At 37.8% G+C, this 21,891-nt stretch overlaps 3 protein-coding genes across 3 annotated transcripts; 1 reads left to right on the top strand and 2 right to left on the bottom strand.

The window, feature by feature from the left end:
• The first annotated feature begins 2,949 nt into the window (after positions 1-2,949).
• LOC145895757 (cathepsin D-like) lies at positions 2,950-5,431 on the top strand. Its single transcript, XM_082984539.1, has 9 exons — positions 2,950-3,005; positions 3,166-3,289; positions 3,360-3,483; positions 3,550-3,656; positions 4,177-4,376; positions 4,430-4,526; positions 4,596-4,778; positions 4,843-4,941; positions 5,252-5,431. Exons 1-9 carry the CDS (start codon positions 2,950-2,952, stop codon positions 5,429-5,431), a joined length of 1,170 nt encoding a protein of 389 aa, XP_082840665.1.
• A 4,532-nt stretch (positions 5,432-9,963) lies between these two features.
• On the bottom strand, positions 9,964-12,283 carry LOC145895758 (glutathione synthetase-like). Its single transcript, XM_082984540.1, has 6 exons — positions 12,205-12,283; positions 11,895-12,012; positions 11,370-11,388; positions 11,124-11,205; positions 10,722-10,908; positions 9,964-10,090 (listed from the first exon to the last, which is right to left on the bottom strand). Exons 1-6 carry the CDS (start codon positions 12,281-12,283, stop codon positions 9,964-9,966), a joined length of 612 nt encoding a protein of 203 aa, XP_082840666.1.
• Positions 12,284-14,301: 2,018 nt separating this feature from the next.
• On the bottom strand, positions 14,302-20,518 carry LOC145895401 (DBH-like monooxygenase protein 1 homolog). Its single transcript, XM_082984206.1, has 15 exons — positions 20,352-20,518; positions 19,958-20,068; positions 19,743-19,892; positions 18,805-18,895; positions 18,567-18,748; positions 18,288-18,365; positions 18,127-18,231; positions 17,852-17,954; positions 17,624-17,793; positions 16,955-17,043; positions 16,726-16,888; positions 16,519-16,667; positions 16,377-16,464; positions 15,987-16,085; positions 14,302-15,499 (listed from the first exon to the last, which is right to left on the bottom strand). The coding sequence occupies exons 1-15, from the start codon at positions 20,499-20,501 to the stop codon at positions 15,314-15,316; spliced, it is 1,914 nt and encodes a 637-aa protein (XP_082840332.1). The 5' UTR covers positions 20,502-20,518; the 3' UTR covers positions 14,302-15,313.
• Positions 20,519-21,891: the final 1,373 nt, after the last annotated feature.

The following is a 21,891-nucleotide window of genomic DNA, read 5'->3' on the forward strand; positions in this document are numbered from 1 at the left end:
CGAGTTTCTTGGCATTGCAATGAAGTTGAATCTAAATAGCACAATTTTAGGAAAACACTCCATACGTGACAACATTTAAGCAATTTAATTCAGCAAAAAAATATTAAATGTAGCTAACACATGTGCCATACTTTTATGCTATCTATTCATGGTTCCGACTTCGAGTCAACCATTGATTTGACGTCACAATGCTGCAGGTAAAAATTAGCGGAAAATGCATTGGTTTTGACAGTAGTTCTTCAACAAAACGCGTGTAACGCTGCGGTAAATAATTTTGTTGAAATTTTTTTTTAATTTTGTTATTTTTTGTTGAAAAGTAATTGACGAAGAATGTAAGTGCCAAGCATCAAAAACAAAACTATAGCAGCGACAGTGGTCTTCACCCGCAATAGCGCCGTTAGCGTCCATGTGCATTTTATAAACACCCCTGCACAAGCTGTTTATTAACGTTGTAGCCGTTTGCGCAGAAATAAAGTTATAAAGTTATTTCATTCGAATCATGGTTATAAATCTTTCCACTAAATTGAAAGTAAATATAAATTTGAAACAGCTGTGCCAGTGTTGAAACGACTACAAGTTTAGCATTGATCGAAAAAATTTCCTACCCTTTCGATAACACTTCATAGATTCATCTGCCGGCTCCTCGTCAAAGCAACAATCTCTGTAAATGGACGTAACAGTTTTATTGGCTAAATTTGCACAAACCCCTACAACCTTATAAGGATATACATGTAATTATATATTCCCACCTTCTTTCACACTGCGTGCGCGTGATAACGCTACTCCCGCAAGCTTGTCTTATTGCATACGATACAGCACAAGTCCTCACAGCTGCTTCCGTCTCAAAGCAGCAAACCACCAACACACACCAAACAATGGCGCAATTATCGATGAAAGGCATATTTACAACCACAAAACTTTTGAGTATAAGATTAAAGTCTAAAACCGGCAAAAAGGCACAAAAAAGTTTTTAAAAAATTAGCACGAATTTGTGTCAATGTTAGGTCATATAATGACATCCACATATGAAAGTTTGATTGCCATAACATGTTGAAACGGGTGAATTTTACTCCCATAAGCCCATAAACAAAACATGTTTTACCTTTGCGTTGTTTCTGTTGAAATTCACGAACGCCGTATGTTCAAACACAATCAGCAAACGTTGGAACTAGCCCACATACCACAACTAGCCTATACTCAACTGGAAAACATGTTTGCTTGAACCGCTGAAAACTGGAACAATGCACATTGAGCAAGCATCCTCTTCCGTTGCAAGGATGCCCATTGTAATATTAATAATTGTTTGTGTACATCTGATTGCATCACCTAACATGAGTTTCCTGCTGTAAATCTCTTATGTTTGTGCACAGGCAATTAGACACTCTTGCATTAAACATCCCAACCCACACAAAGCAAAGTCTATGCCAACCTCCATGTTCAGTCCAGCTTTTCAAACGTGCTTTCCATAAATAACCAAATGGCATCGAAGGCTTGATGGAATAACCTTCATATGTACCAAAATATGAAACACCAGATCACAGTTCCGTCTGAAGTAAATTTTTTTCGTCACATCACTAAGTTTTGCATTCCCATTATTTATTTTTAATTGGTAGGTTTATCTCTTGACTGTTGTTGGCGATTGTAGAGTTGTCTTTGCCCAATAAAAAATATTTGCGCTACCTTACGGGGTAGAAACTACGTGGTCACACCTCATAGGTGGCGCAGTTCAACAGTACCTGCGCTAAATTGTAAAATCGGCCCGCAGGGGCGGGTGATTGGCAGCATTAACCAAGCGCCCGACCCGTATACCAAGAATAAAAAACCTGATCGGGTTTCGTGCCCAGGATGTCCTGGGTTCAAATCCCGGTGTGGTCAAAAAAAAAATAAAATCCGGACGCAGAACTGATGAAAAATACTGGGGTATGGATGTTTCCACTGTATAACAAAACTTCTACCGAAGCAAATATGTTTTATCGAAAAGTCAAACACTGCAAAATGAAGAAGTGCTCGCACAGTTACATAATGTGTACATTCGGTCGTATTTGTATACGACCGTTGTATTTGCATAGGGCGGGTGGTTGGCAGCATTGGTCAAACGCCCTACCCATATACCATAAAGAAAACCTGATCGGGATTCGTGCCCAGGATGGCTTGGGTTCAAATCCCGGTGTGATAAAAAAAATGGTCATGTTTGTATCGATTTTATTGCGGAAATCATTATTTGTGCGCCAAGAAGACTCTTTGTCGTAATGAAATAGTTGGATTGATTTGTTTTTGGGAGTTATGCGTTGAATTGCCGTTAGCCTTGGAAGTATGTCTCGATCGAATGCAACGTCAAGACTGTTACGACATTTTGGTAAAGGAGTTGGGCGTACACGAGACAATCAATAACAAACAACCCTACTTCGACCACTGACCTGCTCAGAGTTTTTACTAGCTAAGATGTGATTTGCCGAAACAACAATTCTTTCCCCATTTGTCGTTGGAATTCCCACACGTACAAGTATTCCTAATGGCATGGAAACTTATCAAAGTTTCACAGACTAAAAAGTACATGGAAGTTTGAAATACAGCCATTTTATTTACCATTAAAATCATCCATCTCCCATTTAGGAATACGTTGTTGGCTACACCCACTAACAACCAGAACCATGTGTTGGTCAACTACAGCAAATGAATGTCGTTGTGCGAATGCTGACACAAAATCAAGATAAATTTAAACCCTTTTTCACAACAACTTTCAAAAATTCTTTCTTGTATGAAACTAAATGCTGATCAATTTAAGTTTCGGATCCATTCAAACTACAGGAAGGGACGCGTAGTTCTTTCGCCAACATCAATAGTTCATGGTTTTCTTTGCAGGCGTCAACGGCTTATATCGTTGAACAACAAACTACTTTAGTTCTTTGATATCATACGTTTACCTGTTATCGCTGTCTTATTATCAGGATGATGAAAGTAATTTTTTTTCTTCTTGTGTTTCGAACACTGAGCAAAGGTTACAGGTAAGTGTTGCAAACAGATCTGACTCTGTGGAATGCTTGTTTACTATTTGTTTTCAAGTAAAGCTACCTCAAGGCATTGTATATTATTGATTTCTGATGTCTGACGTTTTACGTTTATGTAATTTTTTTACGTTGATGTAAAGTTCTGATATGTTTTTAGTATCAAGCTGCGACGTCGATGGGTAGTTGCACCTCAAGAAAAACAATCAGACAACACTAAATACGCCAAGTTCCTATCTGCTGCTGGTGGAATTGGTAGCGAACCACTCATCAACGACGAAAATGTAATTAAATGATAATATTGTTGATTTACATGCTTTCAAGCGGATTAAACAAGTGTATCTTTTATGCCAGTTCGTTTATTATGGGGAGATATCAATAGGAACTCCCCCGCAAACATTTACAATTGTTTTTGATACGATGTCATCAAATTTATGGGTTCCGTCGATTCACTGCAACAAAATTGACAAGTTATGTGGTAAAAAAAAATTATCCTGTTTAAACTTTAGGCACATTTTTTGGAATTGTTTTTGATTTTTTTCAGTGAACCATCGTAAATATGACAGTGCTGCTTCCTCAACCTATGTTAAGAATGGGACGAAAATATTTAATTATTTTTCAAGTGGTTACTGCAGCCAAGATGTCGTCTCGGTAAGAGTTTACAACTACAGTTTGAATTAATTTTCATTGGTTGGAATATCACGTACATGGTCCTAATACACAAGCAGCAATAGGCAAAGTAAAATATTGGGTCTTGAACTTGGAAACTTTATTTTGTTGCACTTGAGTTTGTACCAAAACGTCATAAATAATGTAAGCTTTGCATAGTGGAGTCCAAATACCTGCGTGATTCCATTTGATAGAATCGTTCGTTGACGCCGCACCTCGAGCCGCATAACAAGCAATATACCACCAGGCCAAGTTGCTATGGAGAATATTAGCCACTTGCTCCCTTATGTTTATCATGTTCGGAATATTTTCGCATAATTTTTGGAATGTTAAATATTAATCAGAATATTAAGTGACGGTGAGCTATACATTATGTTTGTGACTTTTTTTTCTGAGAAGCAGGAAATAGCACAGATAGGCGAAATGTTAAGTTTACTTTTAGTTCATCACTACTTTTTACTAGTGATCTGTCGACAAAATTAATGAATAACTTTTGGGTTAGATTGGTGGTTTGAAGAGTTTCAATCAGACGTTCGCTGAAGTTATCAGGGATCCTGACCGTTTTGGATATGCTATGCCATATGATGGGTTTTTGGGAATGGGATATCCACAAATAGCAAAGAACGGCATCACACCGGTGTTCAACCAAATGTTCAAGCAGGGAGCAGTGGAAAAAAATCAGTTTTCGTTTTATCTAAACAGGTAAGCCAGATTAGAAAAATCATTTTTTACATTAACAACGGTCAAATATTTAGGAATCAATTCCAGTCAGATGGTGGGGAATTATACTTGGGTGGTGTGAACCCTTCAAGATTCACTGGCAAGTTTAATTACCACAAAGTTGTGAAAAAGGCAAGTCGCAAATAAAAATCTATGTATGGAATGAAAGATGTATTTAGATTAACAATTAATTTTTCTTAGGGATATTGGCAAGTAGCAATGGACGGTTTGACAGTTGACGATAGCACTGGAACCAAATGTTGCGTTGGAGGTTGCCAGGCTGTTGTTGGATCTTTTGGCAATTTTATCGGTGGACCAACGGTTGAAATCAGGAAGGTCAACAAGGTTATTGGCTGCCAGCAGCCGACTGACGAATCTTCGCTGGTCAGAAATATCAATTATTTAACGTTGTTAACTAAGAATTTAACTGGAATATTTTATCTTGCAGTGCATAGCATCTTGTACAAATTTAGCGAAATTGCCAAACATCACCATCACTCTATCTGGAATTAAATACAAACTTACACCAGAGCATTACATTTTTCAGGTCCGACGAGTAACAGAGTGTTTATAATTTATTGCTAATTGTTAAGTTTTCAGGAATATTTTTACGATGGTAGAGATACGTAAATGCGCATGGGCACCTGAGTATCACGACCACAATATTCCCCGTGAAACGCGTTGGGCCAGGTCAGCCCAGGGTCGTGAGTTCAAACCTAATCGGGAGCTTGATTTTTCAGATCTTGCTCCGACTTGTCGGAACAAAGTATTTGATCTAGCTTTGTAGCAATGGCAGTGAAACTAATTGTTAAGTATATGTTAGTGATAAGTTGACAAACATATGAGCTTTGCCACAGGATGAAAATTTCTGCTTCTCTGCATTCGGGAATTATGATGTGCCCAAACACAAAGGAGGTCCATTTTGGATACTTGGTCAATGCTTCATGGCCAATTACTACACTACGTTTGATTTTGCCAATGACCGTGTGGGATTCGCATCACTCAAGCCACGGACCAGTAAACATCATCGGATCTGATGAACAATATGACGAATCTTGTGTTGTTTCTGAAACCTAGTGTTGTTTTTGAATTGAAAAGTGAAACCCCAAACTAGTTCAAAATAGTTTGTAAGTAATTTCGTCATATGATTATTGCACTGTTTTGTCTAGCACTGTATATTAGTGTTGTGTAGTGCGTTCCAGGGAATAAATATATATTAGTCGACGGCTTCAGATTCCTCAGAAGCTTTTCAGGACAAAGTATTTCAACATTTGAATTTCAAAACTGACGTCAAATTACTGGATAGGGTTTTTGTAGTTAAAGAAAGAACAAAAATCGATCGTGTTGTTTCATTTTTACACACTTAGCGGTCGCAGCAACTGATTGGCAGAAATAAAGTTTCTATAGATCGTTTTATTTCGAAAGACGGTATGAACCGTGTGGTGAATTAAATGTATCTGTTGAGGTTTAGTATCTCCATAGAAAGGTTCAACATTACAATTTACACATATTTGCAGATGGGCGCCTGGCTTAGTAACCTTGATGGTTTTATCCGTATCCTTGTGATTTTTGGCTAATTTCTTTTATGTATCGTTCATCTTTGCGGTTGTTTTTTTGCGTACAAAATACACATGATTTCATTTCATTTGTAATTTATAAATTGCAATTACCGAATGTAGCTATACACAATAAAATATGTGAGAGACGCGAATGACCGGTATTGCAACCGAACCTTGTTCAAGAAAAGCAAATTTTCAAATGCGGTTTCAGAATAATGATCAGAAAAGGTACTTGAAAGCTCACTGGTTTCTATCAACAATATCAACGCGAGAGCAAACAGAAACCTAGACAATGGATTTTCCTTCTTCCTAGCTCAGCAACTTCTAAAACGATTTCCGTGCATTTAATGCCGACAATCCTGTTTATGAAGTTGTTGATTGTTTCGAGCCCATCACACAATCCTAGGAAACGTGAAAGGTTTCGCAGCTTAAGATGAATGTGTCCTCCCGGGTAAATAAGGTAATCAGTGACGCACGGTTTTTCTCTGCATGCAAGAACGCCATCAGTACTAAAAAAAACGTACTTCAATTATGCGACAGTGTGAGCGTCAAGATGTTGACAAATCAATTAAGAACTGGTGACCCTGTACCTACAAAAAAGTTAAATTCCAAATTACTTTATTGATCATAACATTTTCGCGCGGACTAGGTCAAATTATGAAACGTGCCGTATCAGTCTTATATCTGCAACTGAATTGTCCTGGTTTGGTCTGGCACTTTTTAGAAGTCATACTTTCATATTATTATTAAGTACACGAGCTTTGGCGAGTAACCCTCACTTCATCAGGTGTAAATAAAAAAAATTGTCGCCCCACATACACAACAAACCCACACAAACATACACAGCATACACTTCCATACCATATGTACAGGAAGTTTCTGAGCAGATATCAAGAATACTCTACGCCATTGGTGCGAAAGTTGCCATGAAACCGGTGTGCACTGTAGAAAACATGTTTCCCAAACCTAAAAACCATATTTCCATGCTTCAAATGACTAGTTTTCTTAATACCTTGCCTTGATCGTTACACAGTGTATATTGGCAAGACTAAGCGCAATTTATCGTCCCGTATTTTAATAGAACACAAGGCAGCCATACGCGATATGGAACCCAATAAATCTGCTCTATGTGCCCACATGCTTGACACCGACCAACGTATTAATTGGAAGGAAGCAAAAGTATTTTCAGTTTCCATCTGCTGCTGGTGGAATTGTCCCCGGGCCACTCTTCAACGACGAAGATGTAATTAAATGATATTATTGTTGGTTTACATGCTTTTAAGCGGATTAAACAAGTGAGTCTTCTTTCCAGCTATATTATTATGGAGAGATATCAATAGGAAAAAATATGACGGTGCTGCTTCCTCAACGTATGAATGGGACGAAAATATTACATAGTTTATCGAGTGGTTACTGCAGACAAGATGTGGTTTCGGTAAGAGTTTTCAACTACAGTTTGAATCCTGAAGATGTCGCTGGTGTAAATACTGCAAAGCTGAACACGGCGAGGTGACTGACAAACATTCAACATAAGAACGAACATTAATTTCCGCGTCGCCTGTTCTTTGTGGTTGTTTTAGTTCAGTATGAAATATTGATGGAATCAAGCTTGTCATGCTTTTAGTGATGGCCACGGTAAACATAGCAAAAATGGCTGTGATTATCCATTGAACTAGAATGCGCTTGCAAGTCTTACTACAAAAAAGGTCGTCTCCGCTGCAAACCACAGTCATAGGGCAGCGCAGCCATGCGGAGAGATTAACGAGAAGAATTTTGCAAACCGTCCCCTGAAATAGCTAAACGAACTGCTTGGTAACTGATAGTGCTACCGACTCGGGTAATCCCAATTCATATATGTGCAAAAACGCCATAACAATTGAGCGCTGCAGACTGCAGCAGTATAGGGTACCCAACGGATCGACGTGGAGCGAAAGGTACCACAAAGTGGAAATTATGGAACTGTGCTTGAGGTAAAAGCAGACGTTTCATCAGATTCAGTCAAGCGCGATTTTACCCACGTTTTACAATCTCAAGAAACCATGAACTTGCGAGACCCACAATAAACAACCATGCAAGACAGTTTGACTGAGATACCTGCAATAAATAGCGTTCCAACTGTGGACAAGAGAAGATCGAATGACTATAGTCCAAAGCAACCATAACAAAAGTGTCGTATTTTCTTGTACAAGTTTATTTGATAATTTTCACACCTGTAGAAAAAAGTAGAATCAGCGCCAAAATAATTTCCCATGAATCAGTAAAAAATGGCAGAAACACATGGCTCTCCCGCGCCGCGATAGTCTGTCATCGTGGTAATGAAGAAATGCGATTTCGCAGCAACATTTATTAATGTGCGAAGATTATTGCTACTTTTTTGAATTTGTGAGAAAAAACATCAACATTTTTATTTTCGACCGAGATCCTTGCGGAAAAACTGCTTGGTAGCGCAAGCGTTCGGGTATTTGCTTTTCAGTGCTAATCAACAGCATTATTGGGCGAATTGGAAGGTCTATCTCTTGATTGATGTTGCCAATCGTAGCTTTTGCCCAATCAAAAATATTTGCGCCACCTTACGGGGTAGAAACTACGTGGTCACTTCTCATAGGTGGCGCAATTCAACAGTACCTGCGCAAAATGATAAAACCGGGGCGCAGGGGCGGGTGATTGGCAGCATTGGTCAAGCGCCCAACCCGTATACCAAGAAGAAAACCTGATCGGGATTTGTGGCCAGGATATCCTAGGTTCAAATCCCGGTGTGGTCAAAAAAAAATCGGGTCGCAGAACTGATGAAGAATGCCTGTCGCAAGGCACCGATGGACTACGACATCTAACAATCGAAAAATTCCGTTAGCTAGCCCTGTAATGTTTATCCAACAATTGTGAAATTGTTTGAAACCAGTTTTTATTCGAGTTCATATCATTAACATCATATCATTGAAATGTGAAACCCGAATAAAGTAATGTGTACATTACATTAAAAGTAATTTTGTTATTTTGTCCACAATCTTGTAAGCTTATTACCTGCAAGACCTTCGCGGACCAACAGTGGTTCACAGTTTGGTGACCACTAGTATCGAAACACAGCACGTATTTCATTATTTCGACAACAAAATTGCGGTGAGCAAAGTTGATCACCCTTGTCTCGGGTTCCGCATGATTGCTTCCTGCAGATAGGTCAGCTAAAAACTACCTAGTGGTTTTCGGCGCCGTGTGATGTTCGCGGTTGCTCGCGCTGACTCTGCAGGGCTTCGGGTTCGGGACGACATTTTCTGGTTAGTCGACTGACTTTTGATCCAGAATGACTGCAAGGTCCGTTAACCAATAATATTAGAGTTAACCGACGTATAATTGTTTTTTTTGTTCTATAGTTTGCCAATAGTGTAAAGTGCACAAACATTTACCCCCCGTCATTATACTTGTTTAATAACATTGTGATACGATAAAGTATGGGATGAAAAGTTTCATATTTCTTTCTCGTATAACACGCGCCAGAAAGCGTTTGGTCGACGAAGTTGTGCAAACGTTAAAATTTGAGAAACCAAAAACAGGTTAACGCCGACAATTGTATTTGTGCATTTGAGCGTGACCTTCAAATTTACACTGATGCAATAAAACCACATGTAATGACATAAACTAGCCTGAAAAGCGCGCGTGACCTTAATTTCGAACAATACTATATGCAGTTAACTGCGGTGTTTTTCAGTTCTACAAACTTTTGACTTCATGTCATGTATACAAAACCTCACAGTACCTTGATCTAACTGCAGTGTTTTTACTGTGAATTTAATTTGTTTAATTTTCTTTGCTGTTTGTATTATTTTCATTCATGTTAGTTATCTAAAGCGTACATGCAAGCATTTATTAAACATGTACAAAAATGTATTGGTTTGCTTAAAGATCATCATGTTGTGGCAATAATACTCCGAAAAAGATTTTTTAAGAGGTGTATGGTTAAAAGGTGTATGTATAAAATTTTGTTTATTTAGTCAAAAGCAACAACTTGTAAAACATTATTGCATGAGCAACACGGAATCCAAGACAGCTGTTCCATTCACAATTCCGCCGTCTTTCAGATGTTTGGCCTTTGAACGAAGCAGGTGACCATTGACGTAATTTTCCATCAAACCCTTCTCTGACCTGAATAAAGTCAAAATAATCATAAATGCCCCTAAAATTGCCATCAACTATTTTATTTTAAGGAATCAATTGAAAATTTATCTTTATATTGCCGACCCATTTGCTGTATTTACCACAATATTTCATACAATCCTCTACTACGGCCCTAATAATAAAAATAATAAAATAGCTTTTTGGGAGATTACGTGAAATTAAGGTGAAACTCAGTATTTACGATATAAATCCCTCAGTTTCAAAGCAAACTATGGTGCTCGTGGGTTCACTTTTGCTATCTATGGGCCCCTCAGGCTGACATGGGCCCTGGTGATCCGCCCTGGTGAGCCGCCCTGTTGCGCCTCTCAATGACATATAATAATGTGGTAGAATTCCAAGAAGCAAAATGGATTCGACCACGACCAAAAAGGTTACAAATTATGTCAAAATATTATGTCCTGGCGTGTCAGGGTGAATGCACAACTCCATCGCGAACGACGCCTTATCTGAACTTTGATTTATCAGTAAATTCATGCTCCCGGACATATAGGCATTTTTAACCCTTCCACTAAAAACGTGCCACATCGCATGTTAAAGTTGGCCAACTTATAATGTAGTTGATATTGTTATATTTTCTATAATCGTAAACAAAAATTACTCGAAAGAAATTCCAAAAATGCCCAACTCAGAAACGATTTCCTCCTTGGTGACCTTTCCATTCCTAACAATGTAATTTAATGTAGAGTATGGTTTAATAATCTCCATCAAAATGTAACCACTTCTTCGCTCGTCATGACCAATCTCTTTTAATAACTGTACGATGTCATCGCCAAAAACATTGTTACCTAAATGTAAAATACATTGATATTGATGTCATGGAAACAACGTGCCTTTCAGGAGAAGGGAATTTCCAAAATCGAATCCTGTAATCTATTAAAAGTGGTTCATAGTCTAATGTTAAATAATTAGTCGAGTCAAAATTTTATTTTCAATCGTTTTTTATTTTGAATACGGACGAAACGGGATTAAAATGTTTTTCATGTTGAACCAAACGCGTTACCTCCGCCTTCTCGTTGTGGTTTCATCACATACATATCTGGTTGTTCCATTGCTAATTTAACAGTCAAATTTCCTTTGTCACCCTGTTTAAAGTAAATGATAAGTTTTATGTTAAAATACATATTTGGAAGCAGTCCAACACAATCTAGTGTGTTCATATTGGTTTGGTCTATTGCCTCCCATAAGAATGTCGCTGGGTAACAGACGTAAAAATTAACATAGCGTTAATTCAAAATGACATACAAACCATTTCAAAGCAGTGCAGTCTGCAAAAGGATTTATACGAATTACATAGGGGTAATGGACAATACATGTTTCATTTCTATTTTGGCGGAAAAGTCCAATTCGATCATAGAAATAAAAAAAGTACTACGTTAAATTTACAAAGAAATTGTGAAACAAATCAAACTGAAGATCATATTTTGTCAGCGACTAGATAGCTATGTCAAAAATTAGATAGTTATAGTTGTATGAAAACAAATTTATATTACAAACAAAAATTAGTCAACCGTCCAGTTATAAATCAAATAATATTGACCTCGATGGTGGACGGTGGGCAATGTTGAGGAAGTATTGATCCCAAGCAAACTACACCATCATACGTTTCGTCACGCATGGGCAATGGACCATTAACCTGATGGCAAATGACGGACCTGCGCTTAGCACAAATGTACAACAACGTACAAGAAGTTTTTTCTCCAAAAACGACAGATTGTGTTCTAGCACAAAGTTTAAAACTCTCTCAACCCTGTTTACGAGGCTTCTTACTCACCTGAAATTTAAGCCCTTTTTTGAAGCAACGTATAACATTTCCTTGTTGGCATCCAAGATGTCAATATTGCCAACATAACCTTCATTATTGCGTAAATAATATCCAAATAATCCGGTTCCTATTTAACATATTCACGTAAATAGTACCGCATAATATACACTGGTTCAGCCCTTAGTCTATTCTGTAGCGCGGTAAAAGTAAGAACACCCGATGACGAATTTTATGATCGAAGATATCAAAACATGTTCTAACTAAGAATACGAGATTAGTGACATTATACAAACAACTTACAGTTTATAGCTGCACTTACCAGCGCCAAGATCCAGTATCGCAGTTTCCCGTTTATTTGTGATGAAATTGCCACAAACTTCTGCCACTACTTTGGGCATGACGTACGAATAGGTTTTCACATCCTAGTCGTAATTTCTGCTCCAGAGATTGTAAGCTTGCTGAGATTCTATGATGGTGCTACTGTTCACGGCCGCACTGTGTAGACTTGTGATTGGGCGAAACAAAGACATTGAAATTGTCATTTGTTGCTGCCCTGTTTAATGCAAAACTATACTAAACCAGTTTTCCAATGTTTTTCATTCCTACGCGTAAAACTTGCTGCCAGCACTCGCATAATTAAGTCGCCTTGATGTCACGCAAAAATAATCTCGCTTTTGCACGATTTCGTTCGCAAGGGTTTAAACGTGACTTGAATCAGCTGTATCTCAAATGGGCGAAACGAAGACATTCAAATTGTCACTTGTTGCTATTAAAAGGTTGGTTTGCTTAAAAAAATCAAATCTTGCATAATTGCAACTTTGCGTAAAACTAAAGGTACATCTACAACAAACAAATTTCCATTGTTTTTTAGTTCTACGTCAACTAAAAAATTACACGAAAAGTGGAGACGAAAAATCGTAAACCTTTCCTTCAAAGCGAATTTGACGCCACACAAGGCGACCGAGTCAAAAAATACATTGTTTACATAGGCGCCTTATATTGCAGATATCCAATAGTTTTAAACATAGGAGAATCCACAGATTACGTTACCTCAAAGGTCAGGACAAGGTTTTATATTACACAAAAATATGTCACTGTGAGGTCACAAACAAAAAGCTAATTTTCCCTCTGATGATCAGTACACGAAACGGTATAGCAGCAACGATATTACTCTGTACTTTGATAAGACAGGGATGGTGCGTTTATTTGCTCAGTGACATTACATGACGTCATTTTGGGTGTGATGTCATAAATTTAACTTTACCCATGTGTTAACTTTAATTTGATGATTCCAACATTTCTAGTTACAAACTACATTGCGAAAAATACATTAGTGGTTGATTGTAGTAAATTTATAAAATCAATTATGACGCGAACTCGTAGGGAACCCTACAGCCCCCAAAAAGTGACGATGACAGAAGAACCGTACGTTGCATAATCAGCTAATTATGTCGGCGTTTCTCAGCGTTTTTTTGCAAGCCTCAACATTAAATTACTTTTATCTTTTGCTGTGGGTGGACAAAACGAAAATGCCTAATTGACAGTTTGTCTCTGTCGTGTTTTCAAAAGTTCATGCATCACGTTACCGATAATACATTCCTTAACCACAAGAACACCCTGTCTCAGTAACTGTTTCATCATTACGCAACCAAAAGAGACTTCAAAGGTCTAAACAGCGGCCATCTGTCTGCAGCTCAAATTAACATCAAACTCCGTTTGTTGCACTTGTTCACTATTTGTGACCTATTTAATGCAAAACTATATTAAACCAGTTTTTCAATGTTTTCCATTCCTACACGTAAAGCTTGCTTTCAGCACTTGCTTCAGCAATTAGGGCGCCTTGATGTCACGCAAAAATAATCTCGCTTTTGCACGATTTCGTTCGCAACGGTTTAAAAACGTGACTTGAATCAGCTGTACTTCAAAAAACAGTCGCCGTAGCAAGCTACTTTTTTCACAAAACATGTTTTAAAATTATGACTATTTTTTGGTTTAATTATTAATATGTTTTAGTTTTCCTTGTCACATGCACTTTAACTACTGTTGTTGCACAAACAAATCTGTCTCAAAACATTAACAGCAAGTGAATAATAATATGCGCTCACAATGAACTGTTGTGACAAAAAAAAAGATAAACCACTTCCTGCCAAATAATTATGCAACTTTGTTCTATTGTTACGTCATACAATCGTCTGAGAGCTACTGCAACGAAGGTAACTTAGTGCAATAATGTTAAACTGTTACGCCATCACCACAAAGGCAACGCTAAGTTGTGGAAATTGTTTAGTGTATGTTGGAGTTAAGCAACTTTTGTTTTTCCACGTAAACAGTTGAGTTCTATATATAGCCCTAGTCCAGCATGTAACATCGTAAATCGTTTCCTCTGCTCTGGGCATCCTGTGTTTGCACTCTGGTGCTTGGTGATTTCATTCTATTTTGTTCGCTTGATAAGTGCACTGCTAGCTGAAAATTACGCACAGCACAACGTCAAGCTTTGCGACAGTGACATGTGTAGCGAATACAGCGAATAATAATATGAAAAATGTAATATTGGCATTGTTTATATTTGTGACGGGTTTCCCGCGTACAAAAGGACAACACAAACGTGTGCAAGTAATTACAAACGACCGCCCTGACGACTCTAAACTGTTGTAACAAGAACACGCGTTAAACGCAACACATGCTATATGACCTGTAGGCAACAAATGGTTTTAATAATAATGAATTCGTTTCACTGCCAAGCTCCAAAAAAGCGGAACACGGCATTCATCCATACAAACTGCAATAAAAAAAGATCGGGAAATGAACAACCTATTTTCTCTTTCAATGAGTGGTAATGAGCATACCGTTACCCAGTCATTGATTGAAAAACTGGAAAGGATATGGTATTATCGCATGAATTGCATTTATATGTCTCTTAAGGAAATGCACATCTAGTTTTATTCCCTTGTTGCACCAAAAAGCAAAAAACAGAGCTATTCAAAATCAACGAATAATTACATAATTATTGCGTCATATGTGGTAGTTGACTTTACTTTTAAGATTGGCACAAACCCATAAGAAAAACATAATCTATGAAAATATCATGTTTAAAATTCCAATGTAGGCCTAATTTCCAATGAAATTAGTGGTTTTGCTCTCTTGTTTGTCCTACTTCTGTTTGTATGTTTCTCAGAGATACGAAACTAAAGTCGTAATCCTTTTATCCAGCAAAACTTTTTGTTGGAAACACATAATTGCAGTTCACGCCAAAAAAACTTAAAACTTGTAAAGATCAATTACTAGGCATGCCTAGGAGAAAATTTACACAATTTATACGTGACGTACAAGTGTGGTGAAGAAGTAATGGAAGTATACGACATACAAGGCTACTGATATTGTGCTTCAAATATTATGTGCAAAAATAAACTTTACGACAATTTCAACCTTCACTGACACCACACCAGACTAAAAAGCAGTGATGCACAAACAAAAATTCCAGTTGTTGATTTTGGACTGTCTTTTCCTGATGTTGTTGTTGCAGTTGTTGATGTAGTTGTTGTTTGCACAAAGCAGGTTTGTACTGGTTCATTGTATGGTTGGGTGATATTCAAAGGCAACACAGAGGTTTTAACCTTACAACAAAATGGTGATTTAGTTGTTATTTTACTCCCAAGTTTGGTTTGTTTATGTACAAATGCCATTGCATAGTTACTACGTGTGAGAAGAAACTTCGAAAAGCAACTCATCCGTTTCCTATTTTTTATTAATAAACCGTAGATGCAAACTTTCGGTGTAATCTTGCTTTTGGTTCAGCATATCAGCAAATTGCATTATCAATAACACAGTCGTTGCTTTTGATAAAGCTTGGTAAAGCGCAAACAAAGTTTAAATAAATGTCGGTGCTTGTTTAAAAGTTTGTCCCTGCTGCACATTAACCCCAGAAGTCGGATTTTTGTCACTTTTTAATTTAAAATAAAACAAGTTATCGCATGGCATGTCTTTGTCGCGATGCCATTGAACCAAAACCGTTAAGCGCCACGGACCAACTTTGCCCCCATAAATGAATTTTGTTGTGGTGAAAAATATAAACAAAATGCAAATTATGTAAAACCTACTTACCCCAGGAGGCACGAAAATGTTGCTGTTACATATTTGTTGTTTTGGTCTCAAATTCATTTTTAAACTGAACTCGGTGGCAAGATTTTGATCCCAATTAAACTAGATAAAAAAAAGTAATGTTTTCTTGTGCATTTTGGTACTGGGTGTTATTATTAAAACACAAAATACGTGTTACTGATTGCGTGGGTTTTTATCATGTATTTTGCTTTAAATTAGTCTTTTACCAATAGCAATAACAAGTTAGTTAGAAACAAGTCTAAAATTCGTGTGAAATGTTAATGTCGTTGAGACAATGTCGTGGGCTTTCAAAACGTTATTTATATTCCTTTATTAATTATTAGTGAATTAGTCTATTGTACAGTAATTTTTATTGAAGTATTTAAAGCGTACGGCATTCAAGTATTCCTCAAGAGTCTGTCCAGTACTTTGAAAAGTAAAGTTTGCCAGTGAAGCGGTAAAGGATGGAGTTCCAGTAAAACTGCAATACAAAAATATTTTGTGATGAAAGTGAAAGTTAGCTGTGTATTCTTACGTTAAATCAGCAATCTGGGCAGCAGTTAGACCCACGGCTTGATACAAGCCAGAATTTACAGTTGGAGTTGTAACACAAACGCTGATAGGTAACTTTGGATAATACATAATGAATGCCAGACACATTTCTCTTGTAGTATCAAGTCCTCCCTGTAAAAACATTCTTACAGTACAATAAATTTTTCTCTCACAGAAATAAATTACTTACGTATGTTAAAGTGGTTCTGGATGAACTGTCGTAATCACAAAGAACTTGGAGGTCATCTCCTGGTAGAATTGTTCTTTGCGGTGAAACATATCGGGACGTTTGAAAGTCAAAGTCATAACTGTCATCTTTGGTTATGTATGGTTGTTCCACTCCATTTTTGTAGCATTGAAGTTAATCTTTGACATTTTTCAACAAAACACAGTATTTTTTGTCATAACTTTACCTGACTTGTCTTAAAGTAACCTTTCTGCCCAACAAGTGCGTATGCAACATTGATGCGAAAATTTTAATGCTGGATTCTCCCGCTGCCGTCATCGCCTATTTATTAAATCAAAATATAATTCTTATCTTAGGAACGCTTGTTACGGAGTTACTCATAATGAAAACTGAAAATAGGTTTTGACCACCAGGTATCTTAACGAAATATGAATCTGACGTATGATTGTAACACAGTGTATACTGGCCAGACTAAGCGGCAAGAGCATATGCCACCATTAGTTTGGTTTGCGAGGTTGGTTTCGCTCCAAGGTTATTTGCTGACCTGACTGACGTCATAAATCATAGATAAGGCTCGCGGCGGGGATCATTTTCAGCTGATGATGTCATAAGCTCTTGCCGAAACATTTTAAATAAATAAAACATGTCAATGTTTTCAAAAGTATGGGCCAGTCTCTTTGTTGTCATAATTCTCATCATTTTTATTCTTTTCGCGTAATATTTAAATAAAATAAATAAAAACGGCCAAACATTACTTCGTGGAGACCCCAAATGAATGAATCGAAGCTTTTACGTTTGTAAAAATCAAATTATGGTATGAGACATTACAACGCTGAGTGAATGGAGAAAACTCACGAGCTTCTCTCTCGGAAAAACATGTGATTTAATTTTTTGCACTTACACTTTGTAGACAATTCCCAGAGCAATCTCCATACGTCAGAAACGACGTCGCATTTGGCGGTATCACGTGAGCAATCGGATTTACCGCCTGACCTGTCTGAATGACACCAGCATCATGTGTTCGGAGTTGACTTGTGTAGTGAAACGTCAAACCAGAATTGTCCACAACACCTATCAGTAACAAGCATGAATTATTAGCTTTGCATTATGCGTTTTGTTGCAAACATACCTGGTGTAAGATTGGGGTTATCGTAATGCATTTCAATCACAACGTTTTTGGGGTCGCCTGCCTCGCCAAATGGAAATCCAACGTCAGTCGGAAATGCAAATTCCTTCAAGTAAAACGAAGACGTGTAAAATGGATGCAAAACTTATCCATAGTAAATTATCGTATGTTCAATAGAAATTTATACCAGAAATACATGTGTTGATTTGACTAGATAAAATCTCAGATGTATTTAACGCAAGACAAATTTCTCCGGCATGCATATATGATGGAATCACCTCTCCACCAATAGCCCATGCGAATATAACATGTCGACACATTGACGTAGGTATTGGGGCGTTGCGTGTGTAACATTCGCCTTCAGATCCTACTGTGGTTCCGTTCTAAACACATAATGTTGGTGAAAAAAAATTCAAATTTAGTGTTTCTGTTTTCTCACCGGTAGTGGGTCGACGCATTGATATATGACAATGTGATGAACGTACAACTCATTGCCGCTTTGCACAAGTGGGGAAATCTGGTAGAAATGAAGAAAAGAATGCGGTGGAAACACAATAGCAAGCAGAGGCCGAACAAGTAATAATGTTTTTGAATTGTGTGCCCAGGACTTTTATCTCTTTGAGCATCGTACGATTGTGGCAATGGATACGTGATTGTTTTTATAAGACCTTTAAGGATTTATTCTATCTCATACGATGTTTTTTTTCCTTTTTCTTACCTTCACAATATGTCGTTTCGATGGAACAGTTGGAAATGCCACAAGATGGCAACTGTAATAGGTCCGTGCGGTTGGGATAGTCACGCCACCAGTTCGCACTGCAAAGGTCTCGGTAGTTTCACCGGAAGGTGGCGCCACTGAGTTCGCATCCGCGGATTCCGTAAAAATTACGTTTTTTGTTCCTGCAAATGTCTTCCTTTAACGATTTCGTTGCACTATGTTAACGTTAGGATTGTACCTCTATTGGTTCCGTGATAATTGGCTCCCACAATGTCGTTACCAGTAGGGTCACTTGCTCCATAGGCGTAGATTACTTTTATGGTGTCGCTCTGCAAATAATATCGTCTTATAAAAGTATATTCCCGACAATTGATATTTATTGCGCCACAAACACTTGAATCTTCATCCAAAACTATTTGCGTACGTCAATGCCGATCGTTTTTGTGAAACCTTAATTCGAAAACCGAGATACTAAAAAAATACCAAAACAATTGTTTTTCGGTTTCAGCTACAGTTCAGTTGCCTCGTCCAAAAAATGTTTGATGCACAGTTATTGTGGCATTTATTTAAATGAGGGTTTCCGAACTGTGGCCCGGCGTCTGTCAAATTTACCGCAGGTAAAAAGAAAGTATATTCACACTGAACAACTGATTTTTTTGCGTTTGGTCTATACCGTAACTGGACTCGCTGTGTAACATTCGCCTGTGGACCCACTTTAAACACATGACGATTGTCACCGAAAATTAAAATTTTGTGATTTCGTTTTTTCATTGGTAGTGATTCGACCCATTGATACATGAGAATATGACGAACATTTTTTTATTTTCTAACACATGAAAATAATTAACTCTGGCTACGACACAAAAATACATTGTTTCGACAGAAAAACGCAAGCCATGTTTGATATTTCGATGGTAAAGTTACTTGCTATGGATCGTGTAAAATGAAGAAGAGTAATTATTGTAAGACAGAAAAATTCCCGCTACAGTACAAAAAAAACTCGTATGTCTGCAGTGTCAACTTTCACTCTCTATATCTCTTCAACAATACAAGAAAACTATTAAGATCTCATATGTTTTCAGTGACAAGTTACAATATTTTTGGAGAGACAAAGTTGTCCAATGATCCCGGTTAATCAGTGCTAGCCATTATGTCCTATTATACTTCAAAACCTACTGTGATGGCAACGTCTTGGGGAGTTTCGCAAGCTGCAAGTTGTCTCGTAAATTTAATCCATGTCCATCCGTTGCTTTCGCCGCCCGACAAGACATCGATGTTTTGTTCACTGTCCATTGGCGGAAAGGTGTTGGCAGTGGCGTGCCGATCCTACGACGAAAATTTACACAATTTTACTAACTTGTTCAATGTATTTGCAAGATGGAGACACGCACGGTAATTGTGGTGACTCCGCTTTTCACCCAACCCACGATCATGTCGGCTCCAATCATGCTTCCACTTGGGGAAAACCCCACACCGATCCATCCAGTAGTTTGTCCATGAAGCTGTAAAATTACATCGTTTTCGGATCATTTGCGATAGCATTGCTTGAAAGAGTATTTTTTTTTGAGATTGCGAACATCCCAGTCTGCACTTTACATAACATGACGTACCGAAAGTATGACAATTTGACTACAAACTGCTACCAAACAATGTGTATCAAAATTTTACACAAAATTATAATCGAAACGATGATGGATGATGAACATTTTGATATACTCTACGGGCTACAAGATTTCCCCTGTTGGCCAGCATTTGTGTTTAATAGAACTTGAAAATCGAACTAACCTCCAATGTGATGAAGCTTGTGTTGAAATTCCAGTAGAGAAAAATATTTCCTGCAATATCAAGTTGGCTTGAATGGGAATAAGTTTGACTCGGTGTCTGAGCTTGACATCCAATAGCCATACACGCAGAAACAAGCAACAGCGAATACATGTTGATCCTACGACTAATTGTCTCAAATAAAACACAATTTATAGAAGTTAGATTGTACACGCCCCAAACTTTGCGCAGACCTCTAAGGTGAAATAAGTCCTTCACTATTTTTTGCTTAATTTAACCAAGAATATTCCGTTTGTTTCCTTCGAGTTGTTGCCTCTGGTCCAGACAACTACACAGTTGTAAAGCGGTAACAAGAAGCCTAGGCGCATATATAGTGTTTAATCATGTGGAAAGTTCCAGTTCGTGGGCTCACACAGATTTCTGCGATGTGTGTGAAAGGTTACCACGTATATCCACCAAAAGATTTGTTTTAGAGGAATTTCGAAACGGTTTTATTGGTGCTTTTCAACCTGTAGAACCACCAGTGTGGATATGAAAATCTGTTGTGCGGATGGGTAACATGTTATGGTTCGAATGACAATCGCACGATAAATAGTCTTCCTGGTTTACGACATTTGTTTATATGTGGTTACATAAACACTCACAAAATTGTCTAGCACAATGGTAGCATTACATATTTTAGGGGTGCCAAAACATTTAACAGTGTTGGCTATTCATTTATAACGCGTAAAAGCCGATATTTGTGTGTATGCGGTGTTGTTTCATGCAACCAAATGTCGCATAAACCTTGAGAACTGCAAGAACTGAACCAATTTTTTTTAAGTCTACTGGAACATGCGTCCCTCGTCATGTTGTTCAAGCCAATTTAACAATGTTCTCTATAACGTTCCGGTACTTAAATACTATGTTTTCATGGCCATGTAAACGAATAGGCAAATTGCAAATCACATTTTCGTCACCCTGCAGGGCCATCAATTTTTCATAAAATGTGACTGCGCAGACAACTAAGCACCGGCACCGTTAGTAGACGTAGACTAATTCTCATCACCACAGGACCTGCACACCTGCAACATCAGCAAATCCCAAATCGTTCGACCCTTGTACGCGTCGCCTTAGGTAATCCCTAGAACGTTTGACAGATAACGTTTTACTACGTCACGGTACTGCGCCTGAAACGTGGTCATGGAAATGTTGTAAAAGACAAAGCAAATCAACACTATTTGTGCACATCGTCCCAATTTTGTCGAGTACGTCACCGATTCTCAAAAGTTTGGAATTGTCATGCATTTTGGATAATGTTGTTATATAGTTATATGTCTAAATCAGCGCATATAATTTTCCTTTAACCAAACCAGACTATAGGAGACCCGACTATAGCATAAAGGCCAATCGTATTGACGCCTTTACGTTGCAGACCGTACAAAATTATAATCTGGGTCGTATTTTCCTCTGACGCTTAGCCCACTTAGTTGAAGCATAATGATGCACTTTTGCACTGAGCGGTAAACAGTTTTAAGCCTATTTCGTACTTGTGGCTTCTTGG

This window comes from Ascidia mentula, chromosome 3 (genome assembly GCF_947561715.1).
Source record: "Ascidia mentula chromosome 3, kaAscMent1.1, whole genome shotgun sequence".
Classification (NCBI taxonomy): Eukaryota; Metazoa; Chordata; class Ascidiacea; order Phlebobranchia; family Ascidiidae; genus Ascidia; species Ascidia mentula.

Excerpts from the sequence above, each read along its gene's own strand:
- LOC145895757 (XM_082984539.1), top strand. The coding sequence starts at position 2,950 with ATGATGAAAGTAATTTTTTTTCTTCTTGTGTTTCGAACACTGAGCAAA. Across the intron at positions 3,657-4,176 it reads GCAGCCAAGATGTCGTCTCG|ATTGGTGGTTTGAAGAGTTT; the intron begins GTAAGAGTTTAC and ends CTTTTGGGTTAG. Across the intron at positions 4,527-4,595 it reads ACCACAAAGTTGTGAAAAAG|GGATATTGGCAAGTAGCAAT; the intron begins GCAAGTCGCAAA and ends AATTTTTCTTAG.
- LOC145895758 (XM_082984540.1), bottom strand. The coding sequence starts at position 12,283 with ATGCCCAAAGTAGTGGCAGAAGTTTGTGGCAATTTCATCACAAATAAA. Across the intron at positions 12,013-12,204 it reads GATACTGGATCTTGGCGCTG|GAACCGGATTATTTGGATAT; the intron begins GTAAGTGCAGCT and ends TATGTTAAATAG. Across the intron at positions 10,091-10,721 it reads ATTTTTGGAATTTCTTTCGA|GTCAGAGAAGGGTTTGATGG; the intron begins GTAATTTTTGTT and ends GACTTTATTCAG.
- LOC145895401 (XM_082984206.1), bottom strand. The coding sequence starts at position 20,501 with ATGTATTCGCTGTTGCTTGTTTCTGCGTGTATGGCTATTGGATGTCAA. Across the intron at positions 18,896-19,742 it reads CCCAAGACGTTGCCATCACA|AGCGACACCATAAAAGTAAT; the intron begins GTAGGTTTTGAA and ends TATTATTTGCAG. Across the intron at positions 17,794-17,851 it reads TAACCCCAATCTTACACCAG|GTGTTGTGGACAATTCTGGT; the intron begins GTATGTTTGCAA and ends TGTTACTGATAG.